This window comes from Mytilus galloprovincialis, chromosome 4 (assembly GCF_965363235.1).
Source record: "Mytilus galloprovincialis chromosome 4, xbMytGall1.hap1.1, whole genome shotgun sequence".
In the NCBI taxonomy this organism is placed as follows: domain Eukaryota; kingdom Metazoa; phylum Mollusca; class Bivalvia; order Mytilida; family Mytilidae; genus Mytilus; species Mytilus galloprovincialis.
In genome coordinates this window covers 83,228,162-83,253,766 of record NC_134841.1, presented here as the reverse complement: position 1 = coordinate 83,253,766, position 25,605 = coordinate 83,228,162, and the positions used below count along the sequence as shown (strand labels likewise).

Genomic DNA, 25,605 nt, shown 5'->3' with positions numbered 1-25,605 from the left:
TCTGCCAATGGCAGGTTGACAACTATAGAAACTTTTATAAAACTGTCCCAGGGAATACTAATTCATCAGCAATATTTATCACCCAAAACCAACATATATCATTTGCATCTGTTGACTTGTCTTCCCTCACTTCATTTTTTGGTGATTGATATGACAGCAGTCATAATCACTTGAATTGTTGTTTGTTTGGTTTTTTTTTTAAATATTACCATTGATATAGTTAGCTTTTTTATATTTCAATTAAGATTTAGTTCCACTACAATCATCACATGTGACAATGATCTGCTTCCTTTTCAGACCTCTGGAGATTGCACCAGTGTTTTGTTTAGTTCGTGTTGCTATTTTAGTTTTGTATGTTGTATTTTGTGAAATATTGTTTGTTTTTTATGCTAAGCTAAATATTATAAGTTCATTTTGGACTTGTGAGTTTGACTATCCCTTTGGTATCTCTCTGCCTCTCTATTCCAAATGTTTGCAACATACATTATAACAGACATACTGCAGTGTTCCCCCCCGGGCCTTTTAGCATCATGGTAATTTGATGCTATATTTCTTGAATATGATGCTATCTGAATTGATTTTCTTGTCTATAGGTTATGTTATGGATGTGATGCTATAATTTTTTTAAACAATATGGTATTTTTTTTGAATTACCATGTTTACCAAGATGCTATGTGTCAGTGGAGAACACTTCATAGTTATACTGACAAATACCAAGTGATAGCTATAAATAGTGTTTATCCAAATAAATAATTTTATGAGACTAATCTGTATTATAATTTTAATTCCATTTCAAACAATTTATGAACATTCATCATCCTCTCCTCTAACATTCAAACTTCTCCACGCTTGTATCTTGATCTATTAATTCATTAAACAATGAGATAGGGTTCTCCCTATCACAGTATATACCATGTACACATATGATTAAAGTTTGTATCTTCTGTGTGAAGTTACAAGGAAAACTATCCATAAATATGTATATGTTGTATGGAAGCTGAAGTATAGGCTACTGTCAACTGTATGCATGAAATTATTTATATGAAACACAGGCATTTTTTTTTACTTTGACAGAAGAAAATGACGCTTTATATCTTATATCTTCCAATTATTATCTTTTCTTTATAAAATCATTATCAAGGACAAATCTGTTTATTCAACTCCAAATTGAGGTCTTAATGTTTCTATTAAATATCATTGGAATTGGATATCACAAAACAAATCTTTACCAATACATATAAGCATTAATATATAAGTGGGAAATTAAAACACCTTCTTTTGTAAATTATCATGAAACTTGAAAATGTTAAAAAAAAAAATTTAACATCCATATTCAGTCCAATGTAGCTTTTGGTTTAAATTTTACTGTAAAAATATGAGGAAAGATTTTGTTATAAACAAAAGTTCATAGGAGAATAAAACAGAACTTCCAAAAACACTTCTGGTGTTCATTTAACTCAAGTACATGTAACTAGAAAATCAAACTCAGTCAACTATATTTTTTCAGAAATTGAGTCCGTAAGTAAAATCTCTAAATGAAAACAGCTGACAAGTACATAATATGTATAATTCTGAACCAGACCTATTTTTCAATATAAAACAACCAAAAAATATACAGGAGCTCATTAAAACTGCATGTGTAACTCATTTCCTTAACATAAAGATATAATATCACCTTAATACTCTTATGCATATTATAGGCCACTGCCTTTTTGTTAATTTCTCCATAAGTTTGCCCTCTTGATGTGATGATGAAAGATGTGAACATTTTACATGGCAGACTAACATGGGAGGTAATCTGTCATAATATCACGTATCTTAACCAGAAAAATGTACAAAATATGACACTGAATTTGTATGATTGACTAAAGCTATAAATAAACAAAACATTAATTATTGTTCAATCTTTATGAAAAAAGTAGCCAGTTTTCTCCCTTTGATAGTATTTAAAAGACAAGAAAACCAGCTACAACTTTATAAGTGTTTATAACTTCTAATCTGTTCAAAAATAAATTGGGTAAAATTGTAGCAAACAAGTCTGACAACAGTAAACACTTTTTTTTTTAAATTTGACTACTGTAAATTTAGATATTGTTGTGAGATTTTTATTATTGTAAATATCGCGACTAGGTGATTATCGCAATAATAAGAACTTGCATTCAAATATATGATGCATATATACATCTGTATGCATATTTCCCAAAAATTGTAATAATTAATTTCACGTTTTTGTCCTCTCTTCAAAATTCACAATAGTTTCTGAATTTACAGTATCATAGCCTAATTTTATTGAACACAGACAATTTAAAAATTCTCAAATACCAAATCAAATCCGATTTTCTTGAATAACAGAATACAACACTAATTTTTTTGTGGAAAGATCATACATGTCATAAACATGCATGTTATTAAATTAAATATATGACTGTACTCAATTGTTTTTACATTATGAATATTTGTATAGTGCAACCTGATGTATAATGACTTAGTTTGAAATAATTTATTGAAATGATTAGAACAATTACATCATGTATACTGAAATGACTGATCATAAATTTCAATGTAGAACTTTTTAACTCAACTATTTCCATTGTAACTATGTTTAGAAATAGTTAAAAAATATAAAGTTTAACTCTCAAAAGGTTGCAAAAAGTTCCTCCTATAGTAAAACAAATATGAATGGGAAAAAACCAAACATCAGTGTATCATGACAGCAAACAGAAAATAGCTGTTAACATCGAAAAATATAATTTACAGAAAATTAACAATTTGTATTCCTCAGTTCTTATAACAAGGATCATAATATAAATAGATGCTCAAACTCAGACAAAGGGGCTAAAATGCTCATGTTGAAAAAATATGCTATTTAAAAGTTTACGTAAAAATCAGGAAAAATAAATTATTTACAAAATCCTCCAAGTTTCATCATATTGACATTTTTGTACATAATTATTTTATGTTTACAGTTTCATTTATCAAATCTATAATAATTTTCAAACTGAATAAAAAGCTATTGAAAATTTATTTAAAAAATCCTTATTCAAAGCCTATTACTCTTGTGAAGAGTTGCCTTTTTTTTTTTTTATTTTAGTCCTGATAGCAGGTATATTCTGGAATTCTAAACATTTAAGCCTCATTTGAATATCTGAATCTATTATACTTTTCAATGCACTAGGTATAAATAACAACATCCCCTTATTCTTTTATCTAACATGTGAATACAATCTTTGAAATAGTTTTTTGAAATTAAGAAAACTGGTTTCTATTAAGGACACAAAGGTTGCAAACACTTCTAGCTTTTTGACGAAATGAGCTGAATATGTTTTTACAGAAATTAAGAAAGTACCTATTTCTATTATTACTTATTCTATTAAAAGTAAAAAACTTCTGTATATGAGACAGTAATTCATATCAAGATAGAATATGATGTATTGTAGTATTAGTTATATCCCAAAATAGTCACTTTTCAACTAAATTTTCTGACAAAATTATCTATGAGCCAAGGCCTTACATAAACTCTGAATCTTTTCCCTAAAAATATACATAGTAACAAGGGATGGTACTTTCAAATTTAGCAACTACCTAAACAGTTAAATTTTACATTTCTCTTGACATTTTCACTGTACCAAAACACCTATACATAGCTGAGACTGCAGTATTTTCCTTGGTCCCATGTATGCTTTTATGAAACAGAATTTTGCCTTTTGTACATCTGAAATTTATCTTACTTTTTGTATAAGTAAAGGGGCAAAAAAAAGTGATTGCCTCATAACTTCTTTCGTGAGTGAAAAGAGAAATTATAAAAGCAAATATCAGTTTAAAAGGGTTTGATTTTTGCACAGTAAAAATAATGAGTCCAACTCGAGCTGGTGTTCACTGTTTTGTTAAAATATTCCAAAATGAGGTCTGCATTTGAAGTTTTAAGAATTATACTGTTTAAATATTGGTACATGTATTTAGATCTGACATAGAACATATGATTACTACAGAGATGTATATTACATGAACATATATACTGTGTTTGCACTAAAGCTTCTTACAGGCAGTGAAGCTCATCTTGATTCCTAATTCACGCTCCCTGTCATCTGAAAGCACTTGAGAATACATACAAACTATAGCTTGATATCATATCACAGTAAACAAGAAATTTAGCACACCTCTGTAACATGTTTCAATTATTAGTTAAAAAAAAAAATGAAATATACGTAAAGCTCATTTTTGAAATAAGCTGTCAATCATCTCAACCCTGTTGGTCTCTTTACTGGGTAATGAGACATTTTTTATAACAAGACTGAAGCAAAATAAATATTCTAATAATAAGTGTGATCATCCATCTTTGGACTTCATTAATTAGTAAAACAATTACAACAATCTTCAGTGAGGAGGGGGCTCACGGTCAGAGGCTTTAGAAGTAGGAAGCTGCTTAAACATTGTCTTTTTAGCAGCTGCCGGATTCATCCGACTGTCTCTTGAACCAGGCCTTCCTGGTAGTGGTTGGGGATTGCTGGCACCAATCCCTGCACCAGCCATTTGGCCATGTTGATTAGATTGGGAAATATTTCCTCCGTACATGGGACCCGGTGGTGAGGCCATGGTACTATGACGAATCCCACTGTTGTTAACACTACCTCCTCCTCCACCAGACATACTGTGGGCTGGTCGAGTAGATGGTTGAACTTTCGGTACCGTAGATTGTTGACTTGGCTTTTCTGTCATAGAAGACTTTGAAGCCACTTCTTTAACTTGTCCACTAGTAGTCTTTTGAGGAGTAGGATTTAAAGGGGTTTCTATCACATTCTCTTGACTGTCTTTTGATCCTAAATCCTCCTCAGAAATCTTAAATTGTTCAGTCAATGCTGACAATAATAATTCTTGTATGAATAAACTTTTATCACTTCTTTCATCCTCATACTTTTTGTCTGAGTCTGTCCAACCCTGGGAATCAAAGCACCTGTAAAACAAGTTAAGATAATTAAAGATATACAAGTTGTATATATGATCATAATAATTTCATAGTAAGACATTTACATTGTTGTGTCTAATAAGATACATGTCATCAAAATAACAGTCGCCTGTCTCGCTTCATTACAGAAAATTGGAGGATGATCATTTTTGCATATAAAACAGGTTAATATACCTAACCATCAACCCATCATCTTCATCCCTAGTGGGACAAAAGGACATAGCTATATAGATAATCTCTGCCTAAATAACAAAACATTCCTACATGTATAACTTATTTATATATTTTTTCTTTCAGTATAATTTAACTGCTGATTCAGTGATGTGTTTTTGTGTTTGATGGTTATAAGCTTTGTGTAAAAGTTTCATAATATCTGCTTGAGGCAATATATAGCTGTTGCTGAAACAGCACATTCAGCTTTCTTTCTATTTATAAAGGGACAAAACTCTAGTAGTGGAAGTAAGGCCATCCTGATTTCGAACTTGATCTGAAACTTAAATTTCTCTTTGCCAAAAAAAAAAAGAAAAAGAAAATGCCTACCTACCTACACACTGACTCCATGCTTGGGTAGGATTTGGGCAAACCAAAATATTTTTAAGTATGGCCTTGTCAATCATACATGTACCAAATCCCCTGATTTTCATTAAAAAAAAATTAAGTTTTTAATTTAAAAGCTTGTACCTTTTAATTATAAAAAAAAAGCATTTGTAGAAATTTAGTAAATTCCATGGAAATTTGAAAAATCATAAAATATTTTAACCATAGACAATTTTAAATGTTTTGTTTAAATAAATAAATAAAGTGTCTATGGGACACTGATGCACCTTCTTAAAAAACATTGGTTGATCAGACTAAGGTGAGTGTATAAAAAACAAGAATTTTTTTCCCCATTTACAAAGGGACATAACTCAACAGATAAATGTGACACTGCCCGAATTCAATCTGTGTTTGGTGGTATGAGCATTGTGTATAAGTTTTAAAACAATTGGTTGATGTAAACTCACGTAAGTGTGAGGAAACATCAAATTTAGCAATTTTTCCAATTTATACAGGAACTCTAGAACGGTGAAAGTGACAACACCCAATTACATTTTTTTTAACTGTGTTTGGTCATGTTGGTGGTAAAAAACTAGGAATGTACAAGTTTTATAACATTTGGTTAAGACAAACTACAGCAAGTGAGAAAATGTCAAATTTACTAATTTTTCTATTTATAAAGGGACATAACTCCAGAACAGTGAAAGTGACACCAAATAAAATACAAACCGGATCTGTGTTTGGTGGTATTAATATATAGCATTGTGTACTAGTTTTATAACATTTGATTGAGGCAAAATTCAAAAGGAAAAGAGAAACTAATTTTGGAATGTACAGATGGACAGCGGTAACACTTAAAGCCTAGGCCTTCCTCCATTACAGGGGAGAATGAAAATTGGTTCCACTGAACTGTGTGTCTCTCCTGCCAAGCATCCACTTTTCAAACTTCAAAGCATATGGCCATTCACTTTAAAGCAAAAACCAATATTAGAAACAAATTATATCCTTATCAACTTCGCTTTTTAACGAACTTTAAAAAAAAAACATCCAAAAAATTCACAGAAATTACCAATTAAGGCCACTCTTGTTGTTTGTTTCACTGAAGGCATTTTTTTTTAGCACAACATACAAACCTGGCTAGAAGAAAGGGAGAGTTGTTCTTTGCAGCACTGCTACTAGTACTCTGACTTTCACCACTGGCATTATTACTACTACCAGCAGCATTATTTTTATTTGTTTCTACTTGTCGTCTATTTGGTAATCGTTCTAACTGTTGTCTGAAACACAATAATGATAACCAATAAGGATATATACAATAACCAACAGATACATGTGCAATGAAATGAGAGTAATCTACATGAGAGAAGCATCTAAAATAAGCAGTTTTTCATAATGTGCTTATCAAAATTAAATCATTACAACACCAAAGGGGTAGAATAAGTGAATTTGTTACTTTCTTAAAATTTCTGTAAACTTGTAGCATTCTAAATAAGATTTTAAACTGAAGTTGTGATTTGTTTGGTTTTTATTAGGATACACAACATGTAGTTTGAAAATGATATGTATTTGTCAGGATGTGTAAAGGAAACTGTGATCTGTGTTCCTGAAAGTCTTTGACCTTAAAGGAGGTATATACATATTTTTGTTGGAGGATATATATATTTGACTGGGAAGTGATCAGGAGTAATTCTTACCTGAAATTGAGCACTGTGTTTGCATTCCACGATGTTTGGTTTGGATTCCTACAGAACCAGGGAAATGGTTATTAAAGTACATAATTAAAGACACATATTATCCTCCAACAAAAGGTTTGTGTGGTATTACAACATAAGTAAGGATGGAGGGAATTACAACAAAGAACATTTTAGAAAATGATGATATACATGATATATATGATGAAGATCATTAAAAATAAAATATTACAGTTATCTTCACTTACTGATGTATAGGACTTTACTGTTATTTACAATTAATTCTTACTCCGCTGTTCCAAAAAAGCTAAAGTAAATTGGGCCAAAAATAAATTTTAAATCCCCCCCCCCCCCCACCTCTTATTGTCTATCAGTGGATACAATGTACAAAATTAATATACCTGTCATGTATAAATTCATAAATATATACTTTTTAAAACCAACCTCTTCTCTACATAATAGAATCATATTGGTTAATGTGTTATACTATTTACCTTATTTCTACAGAATTTGGACTTTTGAAAATGGATTTCAATGTTAATAAAATTCAATTTAACCCAAACCTTTAGCTTTCTTTTTGGAACAACCCTTAAAAAATTATTTTTTAAAAAGTAGTGACCTACATGAACTTGATGTCCTCATATTTTCTAATGCCTCAGTAATGCAAATACTTTAAATTAACAATTAAACAAAAATATTACAGCATTTAAATACTATTAACCATCATTCCTTACTCAATTAATCGGTTATATTGCTTAATGTTGTAACACTAAAGCTAGCATAAGCCACCTAAAATGATGACTTTCTACATACACAATGACATAAATAACAAACCTGGTTGATTGCAGCTGCATTTCAAGCTGTTGTAGTTGTGATGATACACTTTGTGCCGCTGCTGCTCGGCTTCTTACACTCGACAGCTGCGATAATAATTCTGCTATTGGATCCATTGTTTCCCTACCCCCTGGTGAAAGCCCCGACAAAGCTGTGTTCCCCGAAAAATGCATGTTTGTTGTTCGTCTTGTTCTAGTACCCCCAACTGTTCCTCTTCCTGGATGTGGTATTCTTCTTACATGTCGAATTCCTGCTGGTTCATCGTGTCAAAGTTAAGGAACTAAATTTGTACATTCAACAAAAAAAGAAAATTATAAATAGAAAAAAATCTTGTATTTTGATAACTCCTGCACCTGGCATTACATCTCTTAACCCTTTCACAGATAGCTGTCCTGACAGAAGCTTCTTTGAGAAGATGGCTTCCCTGACTAGTATGACTAAAGTGGGAGATCATCATAATAAATATCAATAAAAACTTGTGTCCTTATTTTTGACTTTTTTTTTGGTCTATATTTTATTCACTAACACCATGCATGTAGACAGGTTTTTTCTTCATAAAAAAATCCAAAATCCAAAAAGAGACCAATTAAGGTAATAAATATGTTGTCTGCAAGCAAGTGTAAATACAATCAACTGAACACCCTAGTTTTTTGTGATAACAAACTATCAACTGATTGACCAAAACATACACATGTTGATCATCTGATAACTTGTCATTATGACCCTCTAAGAACAATTGAAATAACTGAGGAAGTAAAAGTTTAATACATGCATATGTATTCTTATCTTTACAAATTATTGGAAAAGCACTTAGAGTAAAGCTTCCTGATGATTCATTAATTTTATAACAAAATTAGCCATTTTGAAGTCTATCTAAATTAAGATTAAAAGGCTAGGTATCACTTCAAGTTTCATTGATTGTAAACAAACATCATTTATCTATCATGATTGGTACATGTATTCAAGTTAGAAAGGCTTTACCAAAGATCAAAGATAAGCAAAGAAGCTTTCATCAAAAAGATGGGATACTTGAAACTTTTTATTGTGAAAATGGCAACACAAATTTGATGCTGTTCATTTTTTTTAAGTTGATCACAAGAGAGATAAGATTTTTTCTCTACACCAAATGGTTGTTTCATTTTTGAATAACATCAGTTGACATCATACATGTCATAAATTGATGAAATCATTTCATTACTAAATATAATACTGTCCTTTTTCAATGTACATAAAGGATATAAATTCTCTGGGTGTCCTATGTTGTAGACTTAAATGTTCCGAAAAGTCATCTGTCACATAGTTTGGTTCCCCACCAGGTAAAGAAGCACATATTGGACATACCTGTTAAATACAAAACATTATTATGAACATATGAAATTATCAATTGGAATGTATAAGCAATGTATGGTTTCTAAAATGGTCAAATAGTCCTGAAAAGTCCAGGAAATTAAATTTTACATGTTTTAAACCTGTTGTGTTGAGCCTAAACATGGGTTTGCCATATGCATATTAACATAACACAGAATGAGATGGTATTTTTTGTGATCTTTTGCATTACACAGCCATACTTTTTTGGTCATAAAATTACAAGAATAGTTTAATACCAGAACGGTTGATTCCAATCTGTAAGTCTTAAACATTGTTAAACGACTGATTATATTTGGTACAACTGGTTGGCTAATAATAAATGAAAATAAAACTGGCATCTCCCCAGCATACTGCCTAGTTAAAATCAAGGTCAATTGAAATTTACCTATTCAGGCAACGGGTATATTCTTCTGTCCTTGAATTTTTTTTAAACTTTGCCATAGAAAATGACAACCTTTAATATTGAGTTCTCAAACTATTCATTTCAACACACTAATTAACTGTTAGAACTATCATCTCTATTCAAAGTCAGTATTTAGGTTTTCTCTCCAGATTTTTAAGAGATCTAAATATTCAGAAAACTTTTTTTAATGTACATACTTCATAGCTACTGTCAAACCCCTATTAATTAAAATAAATTGTTTATATGTTGTGGAAAACCTTACCACTTCTTGTGATGCTTCTACATGGTCTGAGGCAACATGCTCTTGTAAAGTTGCATCAGTAAAGCCCATTTTACCACAGTAGGGACAAGTAAAGGCCTGTGGTTGATCGGAACTCATGGCTTCACCACCATAAAATAAATCTGAAGTATGACATAGAATATATTAGCAAACCTTTTATTATTTACTAGCTTTAAATTTGTACATGTAAATTTAGGACTATGGCAAATGATTTAAAGTACATGTAAACCTACTTCATGTTGCACTTGGATCAATAACAATCTGAATGTATGTGGGAAGATAAAAAAATAAATAAGAATTTATGTCCATGGGACACCTTGCCCACTTACAAAGCCTAAAATAAATTATTGCTTGTTTCCCTAATCCTGACAGACCGAGAAAAATCACTGCAACCGGAATAATTTTATTACGATTTTGTGTAGAATTTTTTTTATCGAAATTCATGTGGTGGTGCAGTGCTCCTATGAAATGGAAAAGTCAAATACATAAGACGTAAGAAGGAGACGCTGTTCTTCAAAGCGCCTTTGTAATCGGCATACTTGAAAAGGCCTTGATGACGCGACTTGGCTTTCTTCTTCCACGTGGTCTCAGGTGTTTACGATATTCAGAATAATATTCTCTAGATTGTTCATACATTTACATGGACGCTGTTCTGTCGGTTTCTGTTACCATTTATTTGGATGGAAACTTTAAGAAAGACTTGGTAACAAATGTGTTGCGCAGATTTTCGAAGAAGGAAATATTTGAAGACATATGTGAGGACGTGATAGCCGATTTAGAATTGACTGAAGAGGAGGAGGATGCTCTTGACAAAAATCACATCCGTGAATCCATGATCATCCATTTTCTGAAAAAAAGTTGCTCTACAGAAATATTTAGACCAAACTACGGTGATGACATGAAACTGGCACTAGACTTTAATGAAGACTTTTTGTTTATGTAATTTATACATGTCTCTCGTTTTTTTTATATAGATTAGACTGTTGGTTTTCCCATTTGAATGGTTTAACACTTGTAATTTTAGGGCCCTTTATAGCTTGTTCGGATTGGGCCAAGGCTCCGTGTTGAAGGCCGTACCTTGACCTATAATTGTTTACCTTTATAAATTGTTATTTGGATGGAGAGTTGTCTCATTGGCACTCATACCCCATCTTCCTATACCATGTATACCTACATGTATTTAAGTTTTTGAAATTTTGCATTGACAATAATATTGATGGGACCTCTACAGAAAAAGAAGCCTCCTCCTCAAATGTTGTCAATACCTTTGAAAAAATGATGGGAGCCAGTCAAGCTGTCAACAAACTTCCTAAGCGAAAAGAAGAAGGCAGAAGCTATTAACAAGTTTACAGGTATGCATAATAAGTGACCGTCCCAACATCTATTTCTTGCAAGCAAAGGTAGACTTTTTTAGGATAAGGAGAGTCTCCCCACCTTTGTTTGCATTCTTTTTCTTGTTTTCTTGCAAATTTTCAAACCCTTAACCTAAATTCCCCAATGATTTCCTTATGCCCTTACTAATTTGACCCAAGGACTGAAAGCAATTGATTTAAATTAATCATTTGGTCCCTAATAAAAGCAGTTCACTCCACACTAGTCTTGAAAAGCAGACAGCCCATACTTCTCTAAGAAGAAGGCTGCCACAATGGTAACTGTTTCTAGAATCCAGAGCATTCGACAAACTGCCAAATACAAAGTATGACTACTGTTGTGGATCTGTTATCACACCTGAAGGTTCGGTTTTATGGTATTCCCAAAAGATTTTCTTATCACTTTTCATACAATGTATATAATAACATGGTCTTGCATAGCATGATTTTGTGACCCGACATCGAATGAAATTTCCACATTTAACATACACTCTCAGTTGATTATATTTTATATGCATGTTCCATTGAGTTATTCAGTGTTTGATATGGTTTCAATGTTTAAATCCTTCTTTCAGTGGAAAATTGCATACTTCAAAGAACGGTATAAACTTCATTCTAGTAGTACACTCTCTGACGTTGAACTTGGACAGATTTTTGACCGATTATACTGCTTATATAATAAACAAAAGGCCCAGTATTTTAGACATTTTCTTCATTGAAAATTCGTAATATATATATATACAAAGTACTAGGATATTATTTTTTATTTATCTCTGTTGTTCTTTATTTCAGGTGATGCTCTTGAAGGTGTGGTGAATGTGCGCCTACAGATCGGCGTTTTGCATTTGCGCCTATCTGCATTTCATTTGCGCCGATTTTTTATTTCATTTGCGCCGAATTTTTTTTTCATTTGCGCCGATTTTTCACAGGTAAATTACAGGTAAATTACAGGTGAATAGATATAAGAAGATGTGGTATGAGTGCCAATGAGACAACCCTTATTTATTAATATATCATTAAAGACCTTGTTTTCGTTAGCCAGTTGTACAAATGTTATGAATTATCAATCGTAACATGGATATAGCTATTTTGTACCCTGAAAAGTATTGAAAAAAAATTCAATTCCATGTGATGAATGATGATTTTTTATAATGACAGAGCATTGATATGAGTTAACCTCTGTTGATGTAATTTATCACACAAATTTCTAGAAATTGATTCAACCGCATTTAAGAAATCACTGTCGTTTTGAAGTGTAGAACCTTAATTCTATTGATTACAGCCTGTTTTAATGGGACATAAGTCCTTTGGATCCCTTCCCGAGATGGACATCTACTTAGAAAATGTTGAAGGTTTTCTTCCTCAAGTTTGCATACCGAGCAAGTTGGGTTTGTACCCCCTGTATTAAATATAGCTATAGTTGCTTGTAAAAGAAAGGTTAAAGTTAGTATTCTAGCTTTTTTTTAACTTTCTTTGTATTCCCTGGAATTTACATACAAAAGTATTATCTGTAACTTACCTGTAAATCCAATTAGGAGAAAATATAAAATCGGCGCAAATGAAAGAATGAATTTTTTTCAAATCGGCGCAAATGTCATACACCCCTACAGATAGACTGTAATACACATGTGGAATTTTCATATTATGCCTCTACCCTGGCACAGCCAGATATCTGTGCCTTCTGTGCAGCTGTGGGCCGGGGGCAACAGAGACTTTGTCATTATTGGAAAATTACCACCCAAGAGAAAGCCAATTAAATAAATTATTTCAAATTATACATGGAGTTTTATTTAATATATCTGACATGAGCTGGAAACTGATAGCTTAATACACCCTAGAATTTAAAATACTGCCCTATAATGACGGTTTGTAATTTCCTATTTACAAGTACCAAAAAAAACAAATTTACCAAAAAAATAAAATAATTTACCTACCTACCTACCCACACCTGACTTGATAGGGTCAGGTTTGGGGAAACAAACAATTATCTATTTTTGGCCCAATGTATCACATTTCTGATTTTATAAATTTTCCAGAATTCAATGAATTCCTTGCTTTAATTGTCTTTTTAGTTTAAATATATTTATTCAAGTTGCTGTCTCAATAATCTTTATATCCTATATTTCTCTTTATTTTCAATGATAACAAATACTTCTTACCAAAATCATTTCTTGTAAGTATACACTGCATTGGGTGATCTGCAGTGTGTCTTGATGTTGTGGCTCCTGATTCATAACATGTAGAACACAGGTCATAATCATAACAAATTAAACACTTGTATCTCCTCCCTTTAAAGTTCCCTTTCAAACAGGAATCACAGCTTACACCTGAAAATCATTGAAAGTTAAAGTATATTATTATTACCATAAATATTATATAGCAACTTACTTAATATTAAATAAATAATAATGTACAGCATCTATATATCTTAGCATGTGAATAATAATTATATAATGATCAGTTAAAAGCAGGTTTTTTTTCGGTATGACTGATCATGCTGATAGCTATATGAACTTTCAAGATTGTTAAAATAATTCAATGAAACATACATGTATGTAAACCAGGGCTTCCAAAAATATTTAAGCCAGCCAGACATTTAATATCTGATCCCAATTTTAATCGCTAAAAATAAGTCACAAAAGACAATTATGGTAATCAGATAGCCATCCCAATGACTGACATTAGATTAAAAAAAAAACAACGATACTTTGATATGAATTTGATGTTCTGACGTAAAGTGTTAAATTGGCAGTGCATCATTCAAAGTGTGCACATCAGCGTGCTCATATTTGCCATACTCTTTATTTGTGCAAAATGACGTTGTCAAAAACTTTATTCGTTTTTTAAAATCACATTTCCTAAACCCGGATGTTGACTTGACAATGGTAAAACATGAACCATAAATGGATACGTAAAATCTGTGTACGATTTACAAAGCACGACTGAGTAAAGAAGCTCTTTCCACGTTATTTCTTCAACAAAATACTTGAAATGAATGTTAGATACAGTAATCAATGATAATTTTAGCATTTTTGAAGAAATATAGGATGTGTAATTAAATTCCCCATCAATGTACATGCGCACACATGTTCTAGTTCATACAACGTCGTTCTGACTATTTTTCATTTAAAACCTCATTAAATTTTTCATCAAATCATGTTTATTAACGTATTTCTTATAATTTTAATCTTTTAGACTAAATCAATTACATTGTGTACATGTACATGTAGATACCAACCGTTGAAATGCAAGTTATAATTGTAAATAGACAGATCAATTTATACGATGTCCACCGATGTCCGGTACTGAAAATAGTTTACCTGTCACCTGAACGGTAGATTTCAGCTGTCCAACAACTAATTTGCCTTGATCATGTTGATTAAAATTTGAAAGTACTGAAGTAGGGGTTGTTTTGATAGTAATTAATCATCATGTAACTTTTATGATCAGAAATGTGTGGATGTCAGTTAAAGGCAAAAGGTTGGGTCAAAAAGATCGTGAATTATGTTAAAATGACTGAAAAAGCCTTGAAAACTAAAAAGTAGATGAACGTTTCATGCTTTGCCCAGCCTGTCTTTTAACGGACATTATACAATTGTCCAGAATATATGACCGTTTTGGAAGCCCTGATGTATACATGTATCTAATATTCATAGGTTAATTTTATTTTCATCAACATTATATTTTAGAGTTGCACCCAATAATTCCATCACTAACCCAATATTTCAGTACATATTGTATTTTCTATTTTCCCCCTCAGGTCAGTAGCAGTGCTAGCCCTGTTTAATGTCGTTCATAGATAAATTATATAATTAATATCAAACATCAGTCGTGTCAGTCAGAGATTGCTCTTATGTTTAATTTGACACCATTTTTTAAAACTTAAAATCAGTTAATACGAAACCTTTATTTCCATCAACTTTCCATTTTCAGCAACATACTTTAAGTTAGAACAAGAAAACTCGTTCTTGTGTTATTTTCTCACACAGATTAATTGTAATCATGAGAGCTATTTTATGCAAAAAGGCTGACATTTATATATGACTTTGTCAAATTTGTCTGGATATGACAGATTTGATGAAGAGGCTTACCTTGATAAGTTGAGTTATTAATTGGGTCACTAAAGGTATCATACATGTACATGTACATGTATGCATAAATTTACATCAAAAATTGATGCAATGGAATCAAATAACACTTGCATGATTTGAGAACTTGTTGATATATAATCGAAGGAACATAAAACAAAAACCAGGGTTTGAATGTTTGATTTATACACTTTAAAATGAATGTATGACAATATCAAGTAAGAAACAAGGTTTGGTTGGGGTTTTGTAATGTTTTCTTTACATTCAAGTCATCAACAAATGTTTTGAGCGGCAAATTTGATGTCCAACTTCCCCAGCAGGTCCTCTCATTCTGTATCACTCACCTGATCAAACTCTGGTACAAAAAAAGAGGAACGAAAGATACCAAAGGGACAGTCAAACTCATAAATCTAAAACAAACTGACAACGCCATGGCTAAAAATGAAAAAGACAAACAGAAAAACAATAGTAAACATGACACAACATAGAAAACTAAAGAATAAACAACACAAACCCCACCAAAAACTAGGGGTGATCTCAGGTGCTCCGGAAGGGTAAGCAGATCCTGCTCCACATGTGGCACCCGTATTTTTTTTTACTATTTACCAAATTGCTGATGAAGATATCTCAAAAGGTACTGCAAGTTGTACTTGTAATGTAGTCTCTTGGTATGTCTTATAACAAATTTTGTTGCCAAGTGTAAACCAAAAATTCTTTTTTTCCACTTTCAGTGCATTTTAATTTAAATACCAAAACTAATCTAATCCAGTGGTCCTCTGACATTGTTTTACTGGTCTAAATGAAGAACCCTGAAAACTGAGAGGAGTTTATAGGAAAGACGTCCTGACTTCTCTGTTGCAGGAAATTCTTTTGAAATGATATCAATTTTATAAATAAAAATAATAGACTCTTAAACGTTCACCATTTTCATAAATGATATATTTGTGACTGTAATTGAGATATGATTACTGTAAATAATATTCCTCCCTCTTTGTTTCTTGGTGGATAATTTTAAAGATAAACACCATCATATATCTAAAATTGGAGTGAAGAGTTGATGTATAAGAGCCTTTGTTTAGATCGACTTATTTCATTTTGTGGCAATTTTTCAGTATATATTTCTATCACATATTACCAATTGAGATTGCGAGATTGTCCCTCTCATTTGTAGCCCACATAACGTTCATCTTATGCAAGCAATAATGTCTTGGGAGTGAAGTGAAAACAACTTCCTGGAAACTGTCTCGTGCTGACAACGACAACTGCTATCTGTCAATACCCAACATATAAATCATACACTGAAGCATGAAGTGCAACAGTGAAAATATTACTCTCAATGGGTACTATTTCTTATCAGAAAGATGACAGTTTTTTATATTACGCTGAATATTATTGGTGGCCATTTTGTCGACAAATTTATGAACTCACCCTCATGCCTCGACATTTCGGAAATAAAGCTTTTATCTTAAAGAAAAGATATCCTGCTAAAGGTAGAGATAAAGAAGGATTTACTGTCAATTCTTCTGGCATGTAAATTAGCGTATGTTAAAGATTAATTTAGGAAAATCCAAGGTTACATTCTTGGCAAATGGGAACCATGATGACGTCACGTAATTTCACGGGAAGAAATTAAGAAATACGAGAGTTTTCTAAAAGATTTTTTTTAAAATTTCACACCATTGATGAATAACAAAATATTGTTTAATCGTGCTCTATATATTTAAATAACATTAAAAGATTTTTTTCAGAATTATTCACAGTACAGTTCAACAAAAATTACAAAATAAATAACATATAACTAAAACAGCAACGGACGTTATAAAACACCTGTTTCACTTTAGTTTATGTAGATTTCTACTACGTTTGTCTTTTACTTTGAAAGTTGTAATACAAAGAAATATATAATAAATGGTATAATTAGAGGTTCGATATTCAGTGCAGGTGAATTTCTACCCAACTCAGTCTCAATCACAGCAGGGACTTTCTATTCTGTTAGTATAGAAAGTCCCTGGTCACAGGCACTTGTTTCAGAGTCCTAATTATATCATACCATGCGGGAAAAGTCGACTATGATATCCATATGTGTCCATATGAATAAGATAGAAACATGCCTTTGCTCTCTCTGTTAAAACTTATTCGGGTATTTTCTTTATAAAAACTCAATCGAAATCTTTTTATAACTAATCAAATACCTGTTATTCATTGCGCAAATGAAGAGCTGTTCTGAAATTATTATTTTATTAATATTTCAGTAGCCAACGATGTATATTTCTGGTTGTTCTTTGAGCTGGGAACAGACGCCTTTGAGAGAACACTTAAAAAGGGAAAAACCAAGGTATATGGGGTATCCATCCATGACACAAAATCAGTATTTGCTCAGCAAAACACACATACAAAGCAATTTAAGGACCAGCGCCTTTATATTGCCGTTCTTCATCTTTATTATCACTAGTTCACAACTATTTTGTATGCCTATAACTAGAATAAAATTGAGAATGGAAATGGCCCGGGGAATATGTCAAAGAGAAAACAAACCGACTATATAGAGCAGATAACAGCTGAAGCCTTCAAGGCCACCAATGGGTATTCAACACAGTGAGAAAATCCCGCACCGGAGGTGGACCCAGTTAACCCTTTAATTAAAATGTGTACTAGTTCAGTGGAAATGTACGTGACGTCATACTCAACTCTAAAACATAACTGCATGAACTAAAATTTTAAAAAATACAACACTGACAAACAATTAGTAAAGGCCAGATAGACGCTCCTGACTTGGGACAGGCGCAAAAATGCGGTGGGGTTAATATAACATAATGTGAAGAAGAATGTGATATGCCGGGTTTCCAATGAGACAACTATCCACAAGAGACCAAATAACACAGAAATTAACAACTATCGGTCACCGTACGGCCTTCAATAATGAGCACACCCCATACCACACATTCAGCTATAAAAGCCCTTGAAATGACAAATGAGGGCCCTCATGGGGTTTTTGATTATGTGATTACTTGGCCGTTTTTTTTAATGATTATTTGATTATTAAGCCAAATATTTCATGATTATTTGATTACCTAGGACTGTATTTTTAGTTTATGATTATTTGATTACTAAAGATAAGCAAATATTTAATGATTATGTGATTATATTGGCAAAAAAAATGGTGATTATGTGATTACTAGGACCCCCCATGAGGGGCCTCACAAATGTAAAACAATTCAAACGAGAAAATTTACGGCCTAATTTATGTTAAAAAAATGAACGAAAAACAAATATGTAACACATCAACAAACGACAACAACTGAATAACAAGCTCTTAACTTGGGGCAGGCACATACATACAGAATGTGGCGAGGTTAAACATGTTAGCGAGATACAAACCCTCCCCCTAACCTAGGACAGTGGTGTAACAGTACAACATAAGACTGAACGAACTATAACAACTTAGTATTTTTTTTATCAACTTGTTATCTTGTTGACTCACTTTTATTGATTGCATTTTACATTTTGTAAAACATTTGGATGTTTGCTAAAAATCATTTAGCGTTTATGTAAAGGACAATATAGCCACGAATTCAACAAAATAAATGATTAGAAAATGTTTTTGTTTTGGTTTCATACATTTATAAAAGCGTAATAAAGAAATAAAGGTTCACTATCAAGCAGTCAATGTGGTCCTATTTGTCAAAATAAGCTTTACAGTTCCAGTACCATATACACGACAACACATTGAGCATTTTTCATCATGTGCGCTTTCATTGTTTTTTTTTATAATTTTTGTTTGGCGGGCATATGATAATCATATGACGGATACAGTTACGTTGGAGGTGAGGTATACGAACTTTGCTCACGTAAAATATTTTTTTTAGGAGGCGATATGTCAAAATGTGAAATACCGAGAAAAGATGCATTATATCAAGAATTTTAATCATTGAGAGCATCTACTTTTGTTAATAGATATAAAAGAAATATATATTTTCTATACAAGAAAATGTCTGTACCACGTTACGAATATGACAGTTGTTAATTATCCGTTCGTTTGATGTGTTGGTGATTTAAAATTTTGCCATTTGATTAGCCTAGAGACTTTCCGTTTTGAATATTCCTCGTAGTTCAGTATTTTTGTGATTTTACTTTTTCTATTTATCTTTTGAAACAACAAGTTTGGTATAGCTGCCGGAAAATTGAAAAGTAAAATTAAAGAATTTTAGAGTAAATATCGCTAAAATTCATATCTCATTTATCTTCTTGTGATCCCAAAATTATTTTACGCATTATACTTTTTTTTTTTAAATCGGCGTATTGCAGTTTTTTAAAGTCAAAGTAAATATATTTCTCTTTATTTACTTAAGAGCAAACACTCAATTATTTCAAGTTTTAAAAAGTGATATTCTAACCAATTTGTTATTCAACATGTTGAACTATGAGGTGATCTTTGTAAATGCTCTGAGTTTTTGACGGAGCCATGCTAGATTTAACCCTGCAATACATATACCAAACTTTATAATATAAGATCATACAATGGCCTGATTGGATTTTTTTAAACAGATGAGAAAAATACAAACCCCCGTGAAAAAAGCAAATAAACTTTGTCAAGCAAAAATAGGCTAGGGAATTCAGAGAAAGGAAGTTCAAGCTAAACTTGCTAAATATGTGGACGGGCAGTGTACAGGTAGAAATAACATTATGTGTACCTCAATTTCATACAATTGTTTCTTTTCCGAAAGCATTTATTACTAGTTTGTTCCCATGGTCAAAAAGGCATTTTATGAAATCCCAGTCTGGCGATTTTTATAGGATGAGCACGGGGCGTAGTTCATATTTTAGAGACTCTTGTTAAAGGGAGTTAATACATTTTCTAAGAAAGTGAAAGTAGGAAATCATGGCACTTGCTGGTAAAATATTAGTATATGGTGGTAAAGGAGCCCTAGGATCAGTGTGTGTTAGCCATTTCAAGGCTAAAAACTATGTAAGATATTGCAGCTAAGTTATCTTGACCAAATAAGGCGAATTTACGACGAGGACACTTGTCCGGCTTCTTGAAAAAATATTGAATCTGGGTCTGTTGAAACAATTCGCAAATCAAAGTGTATAGTTCACAAGAAAGTAGTCAGTCAGCTGCCTTTATATTTATAATGTATATTTTGTCTGAAATATGTTTTTTTAGGTCTTGAATCTTCCTGCATACTTTTTTTTAATAAGGTATGATAGCTAGGGGATACCTGCATGCCATATGTTAGTCAGTTTATTTTACTTGGCTCCTTGTACCGCACATTCAGATACAACTTTCACATTATTGTCTTGAACCTTGCCAATGCTGCAATGGTTATGATTTTTCAGTAAGAGTCAAAAATATTGATGTCATCTGTAACTTGTTCTAAAAATCAAAATTGAATTAGTCCTTTAATTTAGACTAAATAGAGTACATCATCATGATCAGCAATTCCTGAATTCAACTGAAACAAAAATCAGAAGTTGATAAATGACATTGAAACCAGCAACTGCTCTGAACTGATTGTAACATATACGTTAGTTGTTGCTCTGAAAGATGGGCACTTTTGCCCTTGAGTCCTATACTTTTGCCCTTGAGGTGGAATCATAATAGTAATAGGTCTAAAAGACGGTTTTGTAAATGAAAATCATCATTAACATGAACTAAATAGCATAATTGATGTATTTTGATAACATAAATTGCATTTCTGTGAAAAAAATGGTTTTAGTGAACATCCTTCCCATGTTGAGCAAGCAGTTGAAAAAATATAATGCTATATATTGCACGAATTATTTCACGAATTATTTTTTTAATACTAATAATCAGCACTGCAGTCATTATGGAACTGTGATTAAGTACATATCGAGCAAACGTTAATTATTCATAGTTCATCCTGTGTAATGAGGATCATGAAGACACTGATTAATCTAACTATAAAATTATGATTTTAAACAAGTTATTTTCGTTGCTTGCAAAAATACAAATAATGACCGAATAGTTATGGATTGGTAACTTCAATCTAAAACTTTTTTTATGACTTATGATCATGACCTGCTTTTGAAGTTCTTATTCCCTAATTTTTGTGTTCAAGCTCTATTGCAAAACAGGAGAAATATGTTTATTTTAGATTTTTTTCTTCTGTTTACTGATACTTTTATGGGTTCTATGCATTGGTGTAAACCAGATTTATATTGTCAAGGAAAGTAATTTTTGCTTCAGTTTCAAATCTAAAAGTTCTCTTTTCACATGTTTCATGGTAAGTTTTGTAACATGTAAAATATGTGAATGTTACACACCTGCCAACACACCAGTTATAGGGGGAGACCACCCCCAAAAAATCAAAAATGAACAAAAGAAGAGTGTTTGTTATCTGCTGTATGTTGTTAAGCAAGGTATTATAACATAGGATTATACATTTTCTTTATTTGTAGTGGGTTGGATCCATTGATTTGATGCCAAATGAACAGGCTGATGCCAATGTTATAGTTAAACCATGTGACTCATGGACTCAACAGGAAGATGAAGTTGTTAAAGCTGTTGATGGTATTGTCGGAAGTGATAAGTTAGATGCTGTTTTGTGTGTAGCAGGAGGCTGGGCAGGTGGAAATGCTGCAGCAAAAGGTGAAAAATTTGCATAAAACGCATCTTGAATATGTCCCAACTTTACTTTGCATTTTTATCGAGAAATGCAAAAATCCACAAGTCCAATTTTTTTCATTCTTTTTTACATGAAATGAATACCCAGAGCAAAGGTAATGTATTGTTGTCCTTGATATACATGTACCTCATTGATTTTCATTAAAATAAACTGAATTTTGACTTAGTAAATTGTAAGGCATAGCCTTTTTCCTATTTGTCCTTTTTTGTTTTTCCATGAGGAGAGATTGTTGCATATTGTACATTTATCTGTAACAAATAACTAATATTGTATTTGACTTCCAGAATTTATAAAGAATGCTGACATGATGTGGAAACAGAGTGTCTGGACTTCTGCTATATCTGCTGCTGTTGCTTCTAAATATTTAAAAGATGGAGGACTCCTTGTTCTTCCTGGTGCGGCACCTGCTGTTAGTGGCACCCCAGGTATTTCATAAACATTGTCAAACTTCTTTTAAACACAACATAGATTGAAAACAATATACAGATTAACATTTTACTGGAATTATAAGACTGGTAACACTGATGATGTTTTAGTAATTTGATTTATCTTTAACTGTAGACAAAGCAATTGCTTAATTTATGATTTAAACTTTAACTGTCATGACTGTAAAAAAAGTATCAGCGCAAAGTGGTTTGGAAAAAAATGGTGCTGTGTTTTATACCATGAGGTCAGTTGAAATGATTTTTGACAGAATAGTCTAAATATGTTTTTGTTTTGGTTTCATTTGAAATTTTTTTGCAGTTTTTGTTTTCATAAAAAATGCAATAAGATAGGTGTCACACAAAACAAATACATTTTGAATTTTGATAGCATACTTACATGCAGTACTTCCTGAAATTACAAAAAAAGAAAATGGCAATTTTCTAGATTGACAGTCTTTACTATAAACATTTTAATCCACAGGCCTGTTTTACATTAAAAATGTAGCTATGGAGAAATTTTCAAAGAAATCTAATGATCTAAATGTATCCATAAAAAAAATCACATGCATGCAGTTCTGAAATGTTGATTTTTTTTGGGTCAGGTATGATGGGATATGGTATGGCAAAGGCTGCAATTCATCAGTTGATAAAGAGTTTAGCAGGGAAAAATAGTGGTCTTCCTAAAGATTCAAGTGCTCTTGCCATTCTACCGTAAGATAATTTAGTCATTCAGTTTAATTTATTTTTTGTATAATCACAGAACGATTGATGGGAGATTATTATAAGTTACATACATGTATATTGCATGCATATGAATTTTCTCTGGTTTAGTACCAGACTGACAAAAACTTACTAGCTCACAAGAAAACAGTCCAAAATGACCTATCATACCAGGAGATATGATTTACGAAAACAACTAGTCTTTATTTTACATGTGAAAGTCATGTTTTAGAAAAGCAAAAAGTACCAAATTTTAAATGCTTTGATTATTCCAGCTACAGAATAGCCCTCGTGTCTAGTTAATAACATAGTTTTTAGTATAATGTGTTGATATTTCTTACTGTGGCAAGTAACTGTATCTTTAAAAGATTAATAGTAACTAAATAATCTTGTGAGATTTGCAAGCATAAGAAAGTCTTCAAATAAGCAAACTATTTAAGATCATAACTTGTAAACCTTTTCAATGAGCCTTATTTTATTTTTTCCAGACAGGTGGAAATCAATTGTTGGATTTTGATAATTTGTATTGTAATGTACATTTTTTTTTCTCTTTTATTTAGTGTAACTTTAGATACTCCCATGAATAGAAAGTTTATGTCAGAGGCAGATTTTGGTACTTGGACCAAACTGGAATTTGTTGCAGAGTAAGTAACTAAGGTTCACATTGAATTGTTTATTTGTTGATTCATCTAGAAATTTAAGAGGGTGGTTCTTTAGAAAGAAAAAAAAGACTTTTGTTTTGTGTGTTTGAAGATCACAAAACTTGACAATTAACAAACGGGAAATCCTGGTGTTAGTGGGATTTGAAGCTTCTGCAAACACATTATATATACTTACTTTTAATTTGGATTAATATGCCGGACTATACATGTAGATTGAATTTATTTTGTTGCCTTAGCAATGTTAAAATGTACCTAGCAACATGAGGTAATGTTATGAAAATAGATGGAAAATGTAAAAACTACATTACATTTAGAGTAAGCTATTGACATAGAAGTTATAAGCCATCGAAACAACAGATGCAGGACATTTATGATCATTGACTTGTTGACCAGAAAAGCTGAATGAATTAATGACTACAAAAAGAAGCATTAAGTTGTATTAAGTTGTAGGCAGAATGTGCATCAGGCGCAAATACAAAATTTCAGTCCTGGTATTTATAATGTGTTTATTTCTAACCTTTAGTCTGGTTATTTTTTAGATTGTTTGACAAGTGGTTAGCGCCTGGTAGTAGACCAGACAATGGTAGTCTGATCAAGTTGGTAACAAAGGACAACACAACAGAACTGGTGTCTGTGGAATAAGGAATGAATAAAATATAGATTGCCAAATAACAGTAACTTGTCATTATATATGTGTTGTGTCAACTAGTCATATGTTTTGTATTCTGGTTAGGGTTTTCTGTTCAAATTTTCGTAAGTATTCCATTTTTGGGCAGATACTTAAGGATGTTGTCTGCCTAAATTGAAAAAAATGCATGTGAAAAAGAGTAATCTGCTGCCGTCTTTCTATATTTATACCAATTTGTAAACTATGCTAATAAAATTGTCAAAATTATTTTCACAAATATGACAAATATTGGTTGTAGCACTTGATATTGAAAATTGTACTCTCAACCCAAAAGTCGTTTCTTTATTTCAAAATAAAGTCATAAATCTTTACTTTCCTTGAAGAACAATTTAACCATTTTTTGTTGAGACAAAAGGTAGATAACCAAAGATTTAAATCATAGAAAGTTTCTATAAAACCAAATGAGACCTGAAAGATTAACTGATACCATCTGAGATCTGAATTTTATATTTTTTGTTTATGAACTGTAGTATTTGAAAGAAATTAAATTTTATGCTATGATTGCTCTTTTCACACAATATCAAACCACTACTTTGTAACATTAGAATTATGATTTGTAGATGAAAGCTAAAGACGAATATAACTGCCCTTTACAATGCAAATAAAAAATTAAAATGCATGTTCAGTGAATTTTAATGATTAAAATGGTTCTTAGCATTCATGATGCTTGCATACCTTTGGTATCATTGACAATGTGCCTTCATAAATTTTTGCAAACACTTATGAAGGCACATTGTCAGTTTTGAATAAAAGTTGAAATGAATATGCATGAAGTTTACATAGCTGTTTTAACATTTTTTGTTAGAAAGTAGATTTTAGTGGATTTTTAAACATTATAAAGTTTTAATCAAAGTACTATAAATGATGTCCATTGTAATATGAATAACCACTGCCAGGTTAAATACCAAGGGTCTGCATTTTTACACTTT

The 25,605-nt window shown here is 31.7% G+C and overlaps 2 protein-coding genes across 3 annotated transcripts; one reads left to right on the top strand and one right to left on the bottom strand.

Moving 5' to 3' along the window:
• Window positions 1-767: 767 nt before the first annotated feature.
• On the bottom strand, window positions 768-17,154 carry LOC143073177 (E3 ubiquitin-protein ligase KCMF1-like). 2 transcript variants are annotated; one of them, XM_076248519.1, is made up of 8 exons: window positions 16,963-17,154; window positions 13,606-13,773; window positions 10,059-10,198; window positions 9,265-9,366; window positions 8,026-8,288; window positions 7,195-7,242; window positions 6,634-6,777; window positions 768-4,951 (listed from the first exon to the last, which is right to left on the bottom strand). In XM_076248519.1, the coding sequence occupies exons 1-8, from the start codon at window positions 16,976-16,978 to the stop codon at window positions 4,375-4,377; spliced, it is 1,458 nt and encodes a 485-aa protein (XP_076104634.1). In that variant the 5' UTR covers window positions 16,979-17,154; the 3' UTR covers window positions 768-4,374. The 2 variants fall into 2 exon arrangements, with proteins under 2 accessions (XP_076104634.1, XP_076104635.1); XM_076248520.1 differs by lacking the exon at window positions 7,195-7,242.
• Window positions 17,155-20,354: 3,200 nt separating this feature from the next.
• On the top strand, window positions 20,355-24,988 carry LOC143073176 (dihydropteridine reductase-like). The gene is made up of 6 exons (XM_076248518.1): window positions 20,355-20,500; window positions 21,955-22,144; window positions 22,466-22,606; window positions 23,209-23,317; window positions 23,887-23,970; window positions 24,528-24,988. The coding sequence occupies exons 1-6, from the start codon at window positions 20,414-20,416 to the stop codon at window positions 24,628-24,630; spliced, it is 714 nt and encodes a 237-aa protein (XP_076104633.1). The 5' UTR covers window positions 20,355-20,413; the 3' UTR covers window positions 24,631-24,988.
• The last annotated feature ends 617 nt before the right edge of the window (window positions 24,989-25,605 follow it).